This window comes from Argentina silus, assembly GCF_951799395.1.
Source record: "Argentina silus genome assembly, chromosome: 17".
NCBI lineage: Eukaryota > Metazoa > Chordata > Actinopteri > Argentiniformes > Argentinidae > Argentina > Argentina silus.
Window position 1 is genome coordinate 17,952,383 of NC_139671.1, and position 12,222 is coordinate 17,964,604.

The window sequence follows — 12,222 nt, forward strand, 5'->3', positions numbered from 1 at the left end:
ACATTGATAGTTTATTTGTATTATATTTAGCATTTATTCAACCAGGTTAAAAGAAACCTCTTTTGCGAGGGTGAACAAAACAGCCCCAAATTGCAATTCAAATTTGTTATATATATAAAAGATAGAACAATAACAAACAAACAAATAAATACAAAAGTAAACAGACAGTAATATAGAGATGAGGAGTTGGCCCTTGAGTGTTGTGTCATTTAGGTCCAGGGGATGGCAGGTCGTAGGTTAGATGTGATTTTGGGTCTTGTCGTTCCAGTTCAGGATGTGTGAGTGGTGTGTATTCCTGCCTCCGTTGTTTTCCTCTGGGGGATTTACATTTACATTTATGGCATTTAGCAGACGCCTTTATCCAAAGCGACGTACGTAAGTGAATCATCTATCCAACAGTCATCATAAGACAAAATAATCAATGCTCACACCAGGGGCCATTGGCACTCGTAATGCCAGTAGGCTAGTTTGCTAGTAGGCTAGGGATGCCAGTAGGCATGCCAAAGTTATCTGAGGTGAAACATCAGTGAGGTGAAACCGTGCACTGATGTTCACAGCTCGTTACAGGTCTATCCGCAGCACTGTTCAACGCGCTCTTAGTTGTTGGAGCTGCAATCCAGAGTCTGGGAGGAGTTTTTAAGATGCTTTGCTTATGAATCAGTCTTTTTATGAGTCTGATTCTCGACTACTCATGTTCATCTGGTCCTGTTACCGCTTGATCTTCAGGCTGCATCCACAGCAGAAGACCTTGGGGAAGATCAGTGGACACACGGGAACCCGTGGATCCCTTCTTTGGCTTTGGCTGTAATTGGAGCTTCAGCTGAGATGACACACATACAGAAGACAAGATGTTCTGTTTAAGTCACCGTATGCTCCAGATACAGATGGCCATTCACTTTTCTTCACCAGTTCTAAAAGGATTTGGATTTGAGGAGATGTGTAAGTAATTGGTTTCTATGAAAATAAAACAGACTGGAAGCTTACCCGTCACAGGTAGCACTGCATTCAGGTAAGGTAGCACTGCATTCAGGTAAGGTAATACAGCAGGTAGCACTGCAAAAAAAGCACAATTGTGTATCACTTACTGGCAAAATATATATAGACGCAATTAAATAAATTAGAATGACTAATTTGATGTTTGAATTTGGGTTCTTTGACTTCTTGTAACCTTTTGACCATGAGTTCTCGAACTCAACCTGGACGATGCCTCTCTGTTTAGACACGGTCATTGTCTCTGCACTACAGTAGCACACTATCTGCACTGGGAGCTGCGTACCTGTGAGATCTCAGCCTCTGCCTGGTCTGAGGCATCTGACCAGAGATGTTCCTTGCTAAAACAGAGATGTTCCTCGCTCTTTGATGGCGTTGACCTCTTGCCCATTATATGACAGCGCGTCATGGAGCTGCATGCCAAGCCGGCTTCGCACGTCATTGTCCATAGCGAGCTTGACACCGTCTTGGGTACACCGAAGCTCACTTTGACCGTCGTCTTCAGAGGAATGTTCATTCTGAACCAGGGTCACACTGCTCTGGGTCTCGGTGCGTGTTGGTGGCGGTTGGGATCCACCATCTATAAGACCTAGACACTTATGAATAACAACTGGACTCATTTATCAGACAGTTGTTCGATGACACAGTAGCCTGGGAACAGTATTTGAGGTCAGGGGTCTTGATAAAACCTGAGTGGTTTGGTTTCATTATTGGAGTCAACCTGGATATTGATAATTATTGTCATACTGATCAAGTGAAATGTGTCTAGGGATTATCCATCTCATGTGCAGCAGCTTAATCAGCTTGGTTGTAAAATGTCTATAAAACCTATTGCATAGTCTGCAGGTAATCAATCCTGAAACATCTACGTAAATTATGTTGATCCGCAGTCTTTGACAGTGTGGATTTTGCATCCATCACGTGTTGCTGAATTAAGAAAAATAGGCTACACTTGTGAGAGATCAATAATGAATAGCCTACTAATTCGAATTTGAACACAACAAAACAAAAACTCCGAAATCGTACACTCACGTTTGGAACAGTTATTTTGGGACAGAAATTGTGATACTAAAATAACACAGTGACAAAAAGATAGATGGAAGCAGAGAAATCTGACTGGCGATTTCCGTCCCTTGAACTGCGCGCCACTTCGTCACCAATGTACAGCTGTTGCTATGCCTACGCGCGAAACTAGGAAGTTTGTTTACCTTGGCAACCGGACGTGCAAAGCCCAGTAACGTTAGCCTTTAAGCTAGCCAAAGTTATTTATTTTACGTGACTTTTTAATTATAAGAGAGGAAAACTGCATACATTCAATGGACTCCAATACATTATACTATTCCTTAGACCTAGTTTCTGGTGCCGGTTTAACTTTGAACAGTGAGCAAAAGGCTGCGCTGCAGACCTCCTTGGTCATCCTGAAGAGGAATTACAAATTCAACCGTGTCCTGTTTTGGGGCAAGATTCTGGGGAAAAAGGGGGACTATTTTATAGCACAAGGGGTTACAGAAGATGAGATGACCGACAAAAAGAGCCTTTACAGGTGAGAAGGTGATTATAAGAAAGCTCACCTGGCAAAATGGCCCATTACAGCTCAACAACTTTAAACGACCATAGTAGCTAAAGCTAAGCTACACTTGAATTTAGATTTATTCGCTTCGCCTCGGCTACTGTCATAGCAATATTTTATTTGTGTTGTTGACACTTGGCTAAATGGTGAATCATTTCTTCACAATCATCTCCATATTCTCTGTGTGTGTGTGTGTGTGTGTGTGTGTGTGTGTGTGTGTGTGTGTGTGTGTGTGTGTGTGTGTGTGCGTGCGTGCGTGCGTGCGTGCGTGCGTGCGTGTGTGTGTGTGTGTGCGTGTGCGTGTGTGGTCTCTCCTCCCCAGTTTTAATTGTATGGACTGGCACCTGCTTCCCCCTGCCACGGAGGCGATGCTGTCAGAGGTGTCTGCAGCAGCGAAGGGACGCTTCATGGGAGACCCCTCTCACGAGTACGAGCATACAGAAACACGCCGGCAAGGGGAGGGGGATGAGGCCGTGGAGGAGGACGTCACGGTGGGGATGAGTGTGATGAATGTTGTGGAAATGTTGTGGAAAGGTTACGTAAATGTTGATGTAATGGTGTTTTGGTGACGAAATGACTATGACGATGGTGCAGTGAATGGATGTTGCTGACCGTGCTAAATGTGTGTGGTATTAAAGCAGAAGACTGACGGATGGTGACGACCGGTCTGTTGGGATGTTATGGCAACTGTTTGTTTGTTGTTTGTTGTTGGTTGTTGGTTTCCGTCGCAGATTAAGGTGAATGAGGAGAAGCGACTTGCTGCAACAGTCCACGCCATTGACAAGGAAGTGTCTGTTGTGCCGCGCGGTGCCTTCATCAAGAGTCCCCACGGCCTGGTCCAGACCAACCGCAGCTTTGAGGGTGAATATTATTGTTAGGTTTTCAGGCAGATGTGTGTCGGGCTCCAAATCCATTGTGTGTGGGGGGGTTCCCAAATAAGTGTTTGAATGTGTGTGGCCTCTTGGTCCTGTGGGTCCCTCGGGAGATACAACACAGCTGTGTTGTATGGTGTGGTTTTCCACTGCTTGAGTGTGTATTGGCTTCTGGCCTATGTTCATACACTTTATGATATCATGGAGTGATATATTAGAGCTGACAGTGTGTGTGTGCGTGTGTGTGCGTGTGTGTGTGTGTGTGTGTCCATGTCCTGTCCTGTCCTGCAGGTTTGTCCACCTCCCAGGCAGGGAAGCTCAACTGCTTCCTGCACTTCACCGACCCGCAGAACTTGAAGAAGAAAACCATCCTGGAGATGGCCGACCTCGACCCCTCCATCGACTTCCTGGATCCTCTGAGCGAGGACATTCCCAAAGGTAACAGTTAGATCAGTTAGATATCACCCAAATCTTTTTTTAAATATGTTTTTAGGGCATTTCTGCTTTATTGGGATAGAGATAGTAGAGATTGACAGGAAGGATGGGTGAGAGAGAGGAGGGATGACATGCAAGATAGGTCGAGGGTCGGAATCGAACCAGGAACCTTGCAATTATGTAGTATGCGCCCTAGTGTGCTACGCCACTAAGCGGCCCGATATCACCCAAATCTACCACTACACCCTAACCTTACCGGAGGCATCCTGGTAAGATAAACCTCTCGCTGAACTTCTCTTTTACCAGGGCAAAAACCTTCTCACAGGTTATATCTATGTATATTAATTGGAATCAGGCCCTTACATTGAACATGGGAGTTTCTTAATAGCAGAGCACATTGACAGAGTCTTACTGGGAGATGTAAATGTATTTCGAACATGTTACTTACTTATGTTTGACATGCTCAAGCAGCCTTGCAGTATTACCCTAAACCAGCCATATCATCACTGCAGCTGATTATGGTTTAAGGTTGCCAGTTGCCAGAACCCCTGCCAGAGGAAACCGCTGATCCATCCTCCTCTGGAATGGGACTCCGTTGTTTCCAACCCCATTGTTAGAGTGCCCAGTGTCCAGTAAATCGGATTGTTTAGGAGGAGGACACATCACGTGTAAAACAGCTGTAGACTTATTCGCTGACAGCAGCTCCTGCCGAGGGTCATTTAGAAGTGAAGACTTGAGCAAGGCTGAATTGCTAAACTCCTTGAGTCAGCACTTTATGTTCAAATGTTCTATGGCTGCCCTTGCTCCGCTAACTGTGTATCTACACCAGATGGCGTATAGATTCGACAAACATGGCGTACGAATCCCAGGGCCACTCTTCAGCTCTGAATCTTTAGGGCGGAATTGACAGAAAGCTGGCAGCTTCTCTGCATTTAGATAGCAGTTGTGAACCACCATCCCAGGATTTCAAGCCCACCTACTGGCAGATTGGCCTTGAGTTCTGGACTGACGATATTATTTACCGTTATCCTATATGTCACAAGGGAAGCAACACACAGGATGATAGAGAGCAAGGGATTCAACGAAAAGCCAAAGAGAGACAAATCAGAGTGGCAGGAATTAATGTGATGTGTCTGGATGAAGTCAAACTGTATTGTCTTTGACATGCAGTGTCTGATGGTATTACACATTATGCATCATGGAAGTATAAAGTGACCTATAAGTATAAAGTGATCCTGTGTGTGTGTGTGTGTGTGTGTGTGTGTGTATGTGCGTGTGCGTGTGCGTGTGTGTGTGTGTATGTGTGTGTGGAGCCTATGCCTGAAACATCTCACAGCTGTTTGGTATGCAGTTTTGTGGTGTGTGTGTGTGTGTGTATGTGTGTGTGTGTGTGTGTGTGTGTGTGTGTGTGTGTGTGTGTGTGTATGTATATGTATGTGGCCTCCACAAACTAGCTTACATTACACAGCTGCCCCCAATGACAGGATCACACTCACTGAGAACTTGTTAACAGCCAGACCTCGAGCTTTTGCTGAAAGGAGACAGAGAGCATATGAGAGACCCAGACTAAAGGCTGTCCTTGGGGACATCGTGGTAGATCTCCACCCAAAGACGGGTGGTTTTTCTCTGGAATCACTAAGTAAAGCTCCCCCTCTCCACAGCGATCCTCCAGACTTGCCTGGATGTCCATGGAAACAGTTTCTGTTCTGTCAACTAGATTTATTATACTCGTCTTCGCAAGTCTGGCCCTTGCTTGGTTCCTCCCTGTTCCACGAGTATGGAACATAGACACACTCCCCAAGCTATGTGTGAGTTTGAAACCGAGCAGGGACGCACTACAGTGGTTACGCAAATCAGCTCCGATCACATCATGGTTGTAAACACCACCTGGCTGGACTGACCCTCTGGTTGGCAGAAGATGGACCCCCTACCCCACAGATAGAAAGCATTGTGAAACCAAACCACTCGGGCTTGCCCTTTACTGCACATCATCAAAAGAACAAGCGTCTACTTTACTGGAATCCCTGACCCCCCCCACCCCCCACGCAGAGCTACACAAGGTTATCTTTGGTGTTTTCATATAAGTAGGAGAGTGTCCAAGTGTCCGACTAAACAGACTGAAAGTCTTCCGATCCCAGAAGATGGACCCCACCCCCCACAGACACGTGAGAATTGTTAAAACCTTAATGACTTCAGACTGTCTATCGAAAGCACGACATGCCGTTTACCGGAACATCGTTTAGATACCACTGGCACAGAGTTATTAACCTCAATAACCTCAAACTGCTGGAGCTTCCATGTCTTTCTTAACCGTGCAGTGAATGTGCCTGGCCAGAGTCATGCTACGCTCCTATTCAGCATTAACAGTGTTCTCTGTGTCCTGGGTGTCGGCCAACGGCAGACAGCTGCTCTGCAAGGCCACCCTGATGTGTAGATCCAGAAACACAGCACATGAACGAGTGAGCTGGGAGTACATTTGTGAATTTGTTATTGCTGTTTTGTTAATATTTTGCTAATTTGTAAATGTCTTTATGTCCCATGCACCAACCTCACCAAGTCAATTTCCTCTATGTGCAAATATACTTTGGCCCAATAAAAGAATTCTGATTCTGAACTATTCTCTCAGTTTAATGTACTGTAATTCTCTCTACATAGGGAATAATGGACAACGAAGCAGAGAGTGATATGAGATCTGGACATGGTCTTTCTGTCTCTCTGAAAGCCTGTAGTTTGAGTGGTGCAGCAGCGTGTATATATACTGTACATTTGTATACCCCATCAGTGTGTACTGTACTGTGAAGTGTCTCAATAGGGCAGTAGTGTATGTAGCCTAGATGATGGGAAGCTGTACTAACCCTTATCTGTGTGTGTGGGTGTGTGTAGGTTCCTGGAGTCTGCAGTTTGAGCGGGGCAGCAGTGTGTGTGTGATCCGCAGCCTGCTATGGCACGGCCTGACCTTCTTCCATGTGCCCCTGACCCCCCAGCATGGCTACATCTACATGGGAGACGGACTCAAGAACCTGGACCTGCCTTTCATGCTTTAGAGCAAGAGGGAAAGAGACGGAATGGGAAAGAGCCAACACATGCCCCTAATCCAAACTAAACATCACCGTCAACCTCTCATGTCAACAAAACAGTGTTCCCCCCACCCCCCAAGTTATACTTATGCAAGAGATGTATTTTTCCTGTTATTTAACATAAACACAAATAAAACAGTCATAGTTTGCGATTTACTTCCACATGCAATTTGTAAAGTTCTGCATATATGCACAAACACTTACTCACACTCAGTAAACAGATGGTGGGGGGAAGAGTAAACGGATACATTTTATTTGCACATCTGGGCTGTCTTCTGAGTACACAATGTCAACATCCCACCTACATTGAAACAGTGTAACACTGACCCAACCGCTCTTCACATGGAAACAACTGTGGATTAAATGTGTTCGATTTAAAAGTTCATTTTGAGTTCAACTTCAAGAGGTCAAATTAGACTGTGAATGTTTTATTTTGGGTGGTGCTCTGAATGACTCATTCCAAGGGGCAAGGTCCACTAACAGACAATAAATTAGGGAGTTCTACAGACACACAGTGCTCCCTTAGCTTTTCCAAAGGCCATTTCGAAAAGTCAGCGAAAGAGCTCCAAGTGTCCCCTGACGACAGAGATCCAACAGAATCGGACGTTGGTCCCGTCCACGCTGACTCCTGCTGTGTTGAACTGACTGGCATTCTGCTCATCAGTGTTTAAGGTAGAGGGGTTTTTTGCTATAGCGTACGTTGTTCCAGAGGGCTGGATGGCCGACGGAAACGCGTTTCTTGCACCACTTCAGACCTGACCTCCAGATGGGCTTCACAGAGTCAATGGACCAGCGAGTCAAGTATCTGTGTAAGACAACAACAACACAGGCGGAAGTTATGAAGAGATAATAACAACAACACCACAGGCGGGAGTTATGAAGAGACAATAACAGAGTGGGAGTAATCCTGAGACAATAGTGGTCACATGATGCACAGGCACACCCACACCCATTAGTCACCTGTTGAGCTGCGGCTTGGGATTCTTTGGGACGTGGCCCTCTGGGAGTTGAGGCTTGTGGTCGGGGAGCAGACCTGGAATAGAACGGAAAAACTTTAAAGCGTAACTCACTACATAGTCAAACTGAGCTTTGAGTCGAGCTGAGATGTACTGGGCTGGCCTGGCCTGGTTAAACATCCACCATCATTTCTGTAACCGTGCAAGAAAGGACAATGTGAAAGGAAACTATCTGAGCCAGCACAGTAGGGTTCGGGCTGGCCCTGTAGTGTGTAAAGCCCCTTACTGGCCTCCTTCAAGGATATTATTTGTTTCGCTTGGATGGAATAGCTTACACATCAAATATACAATGGGCCGGTTTCACAGACGGAGCTCAGATTAAGCCAGGAGTAGGCCTTAATGTGTACTAGTTAAACTAGGAAATTTAAGTAGCTTTCATGAACGTGGCTTAAATTTGGCTTAGTTAGTCAGAGACTATGGAGTCCTGGAGTAAGGTAAGTAAGCCTAAATGAGAACACCTGGGTTAAGCCTCATTAGGTTAAGTATGAGCCCATGCTGTTGGTCTAATGATGTTCATAAAAACCCGGAATGGAATAGAAAACTATTACACTGGTGTGAATCTTGAGACAAAACAACGGCAGAGGCAAAAATAATTAGTTAAAAAAACTTTGAGTATGAAAAAACACTACTAAAACAAATTGTGTCAAACCATCCAGTTATTGACAATAAAAACCATACTACTGCTACTAAGCAAAAGAAAAAGAGTGGTTGGGCTGTAATAAACATTTTGTACAGAACAAACATTACCAAAGCAAAAATAAGCCATAATGAATACATCCAATATTTAAATGCATCTCATCTAGTTGAAGTGCTGCGATGTGAAAGCAACTCTGTGTGCAAGTCCTCGTTGGTCGTTGCCTGCCTCAGCCATGGGCACATCTGCTTGATCCTGATCTTCTATTGGAGGATCAGGACAGCAATGCTGCTTCAGGTAGTTGTGCAGCACAGCTGTAGAAATGATCACCTTGCAGCATCTTCTTGGCTTGAAACGAAGTGTATTGCGTAAACACTGGAATCGATTTTTCCATACTCCGAACATACGCTTGACCATCCCTCTAGTGCGGATATGAGCTCTGTTGTACCGTTGCTGCTCAGCTGTTGTGGGATTTATGTATGGAGTGAATACAAAGTTCCTCTGACCATATCCACTGTCACCTAGTAGTAGTCCACTAAGTTGTCCTCTCTGAAACTGAGCACACAATGAAGAGTTGAGAAAAATCCTTGAATCGTGAGTTGCCCCTTTTCCAACGGGCAACAATGGTAATGCTAAAAAATTAGGAGTGCGTCCACCCTGAACATTAATAGAAAACCAGTTCTTACGGTTTCCGGTACTCCTCAGCATCAGGAGTTGATGGACACTTCATGGGAACATGACATTCATCTATACAGCTAATCACTCCTGGGAAGTGCTCATATTCATAGGATTGCACTTTATAGTTGGCTTGGCCAGCAGCATCAGGAAACTTGATGTAAAGACTCCTCGGTTCACAAACGGCCCTGCAGACTTTGTGAACTACTCTACACACAGTTGCTTCACTGGCACCACACAAATCACCAGTTTCACAATGAAAGATTCCAGACGCCAAAAACGTCAAAGTCAGAACTTGGAGAGAATTGGGTAAAGGCCTTCCTCTTTGAGACAGAGAGGACAGTCTAGGCTCAAGCAAAGATATTATCTTCAATGCATTTTCTTTGTACATATGAAAGCAGTCTCGAAAAGTTATTTCATCAAAGTAATTTAATGGATTACTCCTATCCACCAGTACTCGTCTGGCTGGTCTCTATAGTGCATGTTGGTCTTTGTTTAGACATTCCAAATAGTCCATGCTCCCTCACAAAAAGTACTAAGCAGAAGTTAAACCTGCCTCTTTGAAGGATTAATTGAAGCTTCAATTCAGTCCTAGAGTAGCTCTAATCCCCCCTCTTGCAATCGGCTTTGTTTCATCCAGAACAGGCTAAATCTACGACTATTTTAAGATAAGTCTGTGCAAGTCGCCCTGAGTTAAGACAGCTCAAACAGGCATTTTAGTCTGGGACTAGGCTTAGGCCTTGTCTGTGAAACTGGCCCATTATGTTCTATCTAGGAAGGCCGTAGTATTTCTAGCAGTACAGTGTCCGCCTCTCGATGCATACAAGACTTCCGTTAAACGATCCCACATCCTTCCCAGCAATCACTGTACACTGTGAGAGTTGAACAAATAATTTTTTATCCTTGCTTTTCCCTCTTTTTTACTGTACAGTGTCCTTGGGCTTTTTGAGAGGCGCTAAGTATTATTATTTAGTAGTATTATTAAATTATTCCTAGTACTGGTTCTATATGCAATAATTCTCCCATACAGACTCACTGCCTCTGAAAAACACGTTGACTAAACACGCAGTTAGTGTTGCAATTAGACAGACTAAAACAGACAGACACATAGACAGAGCCACTGACCTGCTCTGTGGGCCATCTGCACACAGATGGCAATCTTGCGGTGCTCCTGGGCACAGAGGCCAGTGGTTCGACGAGGCAGCATCCCGCCATCTGACCTGATGAACTGACTGAGCAACAGAACGTCCTGAGAGCACAACAAAAGGAATTAGTTGAGGGGCGCTTAGTGGCGTAGCACACGAATGCACATACCACATAATCGCAAGGTTCCTGGTTCAATTCCAACCCTCTTGGATGTCATTCCTCCTCTCTCTCCCCTGTCAATCTCTACTGTCTCTCTCAATAAAGCAGAAATGCCCTAAAAACTTTTTATTTTTTTATTTTTTTAAAGGAATCAGTTGAGGAGTATTAGTAGAGTAGTAGTGCACATGTAACTGAGCAACTTGAATTGCGGGGCTGCTGTTTGTAACAACTTGACGTCTGTTTCACACAAGCATACAGTATTGACAGGTAATGTTGCCAAAACCAGTAGAAATAAATCATGAAATAGACATGTAAAAATACCCCATTTTCAGTTCATGTTGGGGTACTCTTGCAGTGCATATATTATCAATAATACACTTACCGTGTAGTTGTACTTGTGCTGCAGGTTCCATTTGTAAATAGGGCACTGAGCTGTAGGGTTAGGTGGCTCTGATCCTGTTGGCATGTCCAGTGTTACTCCCTCAATCTGAGAACGCATGCAGAAATGGTCACAGTCAGCGAGAAATACACACAGGTTGACACTCATAACAACAGCAGTCAATCGCAATGAACTGTCGGAGATTCATTGATGCATAGCAAGGTAGAGGTACAGACACTGCACATTGTTCAATGCATAAACAAATAGTTCACTTACGGTAGTTACTTTGCCTTCTTGCTTTTCAACGACTGTAAACACAGAAAAGAGCAAGTTTCAGTATCCAAATGTAGTAATGTAGAGTAATAGGTCTAGTCACAATTAGTCACAACGTCTCAATGAAAGCTATCTATCTAGCTAGCTATCTATCAACAAAACCAGTACTACTACATGGTCATTCAACACATCGGACATCTGAATAACCATCATATTTCAGGCTACAATGTAGCAATACAGTACAACATGCTGAATGATCCATCATTGAAGGACATAATCACTTTAGCTAGCTAAAGCTAAGCTAACGTGGAGGCATGACAACCCCCGCACGAGCTTACCATGTCGGATTCCTCTGCTCTGAACATGTCCAAAAACCGAGAGTTGAGGGAAACAGCTTGTACTCTTCAATGCACTCAAACTACTGCTGCTGGCGAAAGATGTAATGCTTGATAAAGAGGTCCAGACGGACCCCAAACAGCGCGCTGCCATCTTGGAACGTTGACCTTCTTCTTCCTGTCCTGGTCCCTTCCGGAGTAACAGCGACGCCAGTGGTCAATAGGATTACTACTGGGTGTAAATCCAGTAAGGGAAATTTTTCCCTCTCTGTTCTGTCCTTGTTATGTGGTTTGAACTTGCAAGAAAAATCTAATTATAGTTATGTATTTCAAAAACTGGTAGAGTTTGTCTTCAAAGTAACTGGAGTTCCAGTTCATCACACTGCTACATGCAAGCATAGGAGCTGCACATTATTGCTGTGCATTTTAACAAGGAGTTGCCTTTAGCAAGCTAACCATAACTGAACAAACTGTCCATCATCAAGCAAGAGGTAAATTATACTACTCATATACAACTATTTTGACAACCAGCTTTTTTTTTTTAACATGGTTTTTGTTACTTAGGTACAGTTTCTAAATTGAGGGCATGTCTACTATGGTGATGTGTCTGTGGTTTTTGTTACTTAGGTACAGTTTCTAAATTGAGGGCATGTCTACTATG

At 44.2% G+C, this 12,222-nt stretch overlaps 2 protein-coding genes and 1 pseudogene across 3 annotated transcripts; 1 reads left to right on the plus strand and 2 right to left on the minus strand.

Moving 5' to 3' along the window:
• Positions 1-2,306: 2,306 nt before the first annotated feature.
• Positions 2,307-6,911, plus strand: rsph9 (radial spoke head component 9; the record flags this gene model as incomplete). The annotated part of the gene is made up of 5 exons (XM_083689516.1): positions 2,307-2,533; positions 2,883-3,051; positions 3,292-3,421; positions 3,724-3,870; positions 6,751-6,911. 5 exons carry the CDS (start codon positions 2,307-2,309, stop codon positions 6,909-6,911), a joined length of 834 nt encoding a protein of 277 aa, XP_083545642.1.
• Positions 6,912-7,138: 227 nt separating this feature from the next.
• On the minus strand, positions 7,139-11,738 carry mrps18a (mitochondrial ribosomal protein S18A). Its single transcript, XM_083688899.1, has 6 exons — positions 11,565-11,738; positions 11,230-11,261; positions 10,957-11,061; positions 10,395-10,518; positions 7,905-7,977; positions 7,139-7,749 (listed from the first exon to the last, which is right to left on the minus strand). Exons 1-6 carry the CDS (start codon positions 11,713-11,715, stop codon positions 7,605-7,607), a joined length of 630 nt encoding a protein of 209 aa, XP_083545025.1. The 5' UTR covers positions 11,716-11,738; the 3' UTR covers positions 7,139-7,604.
• On the minus strand, positions 8,674-9,882 carry LOC310818122 (putative nuclease HARBI1; annotated as a pseudogene). Its single transcript has one exon. The product of its transcript is annotated as a putative nuclease HARBI1 (transcript).
• Positions 11,739-12,222: the final 484 nt, after the last annotated feature.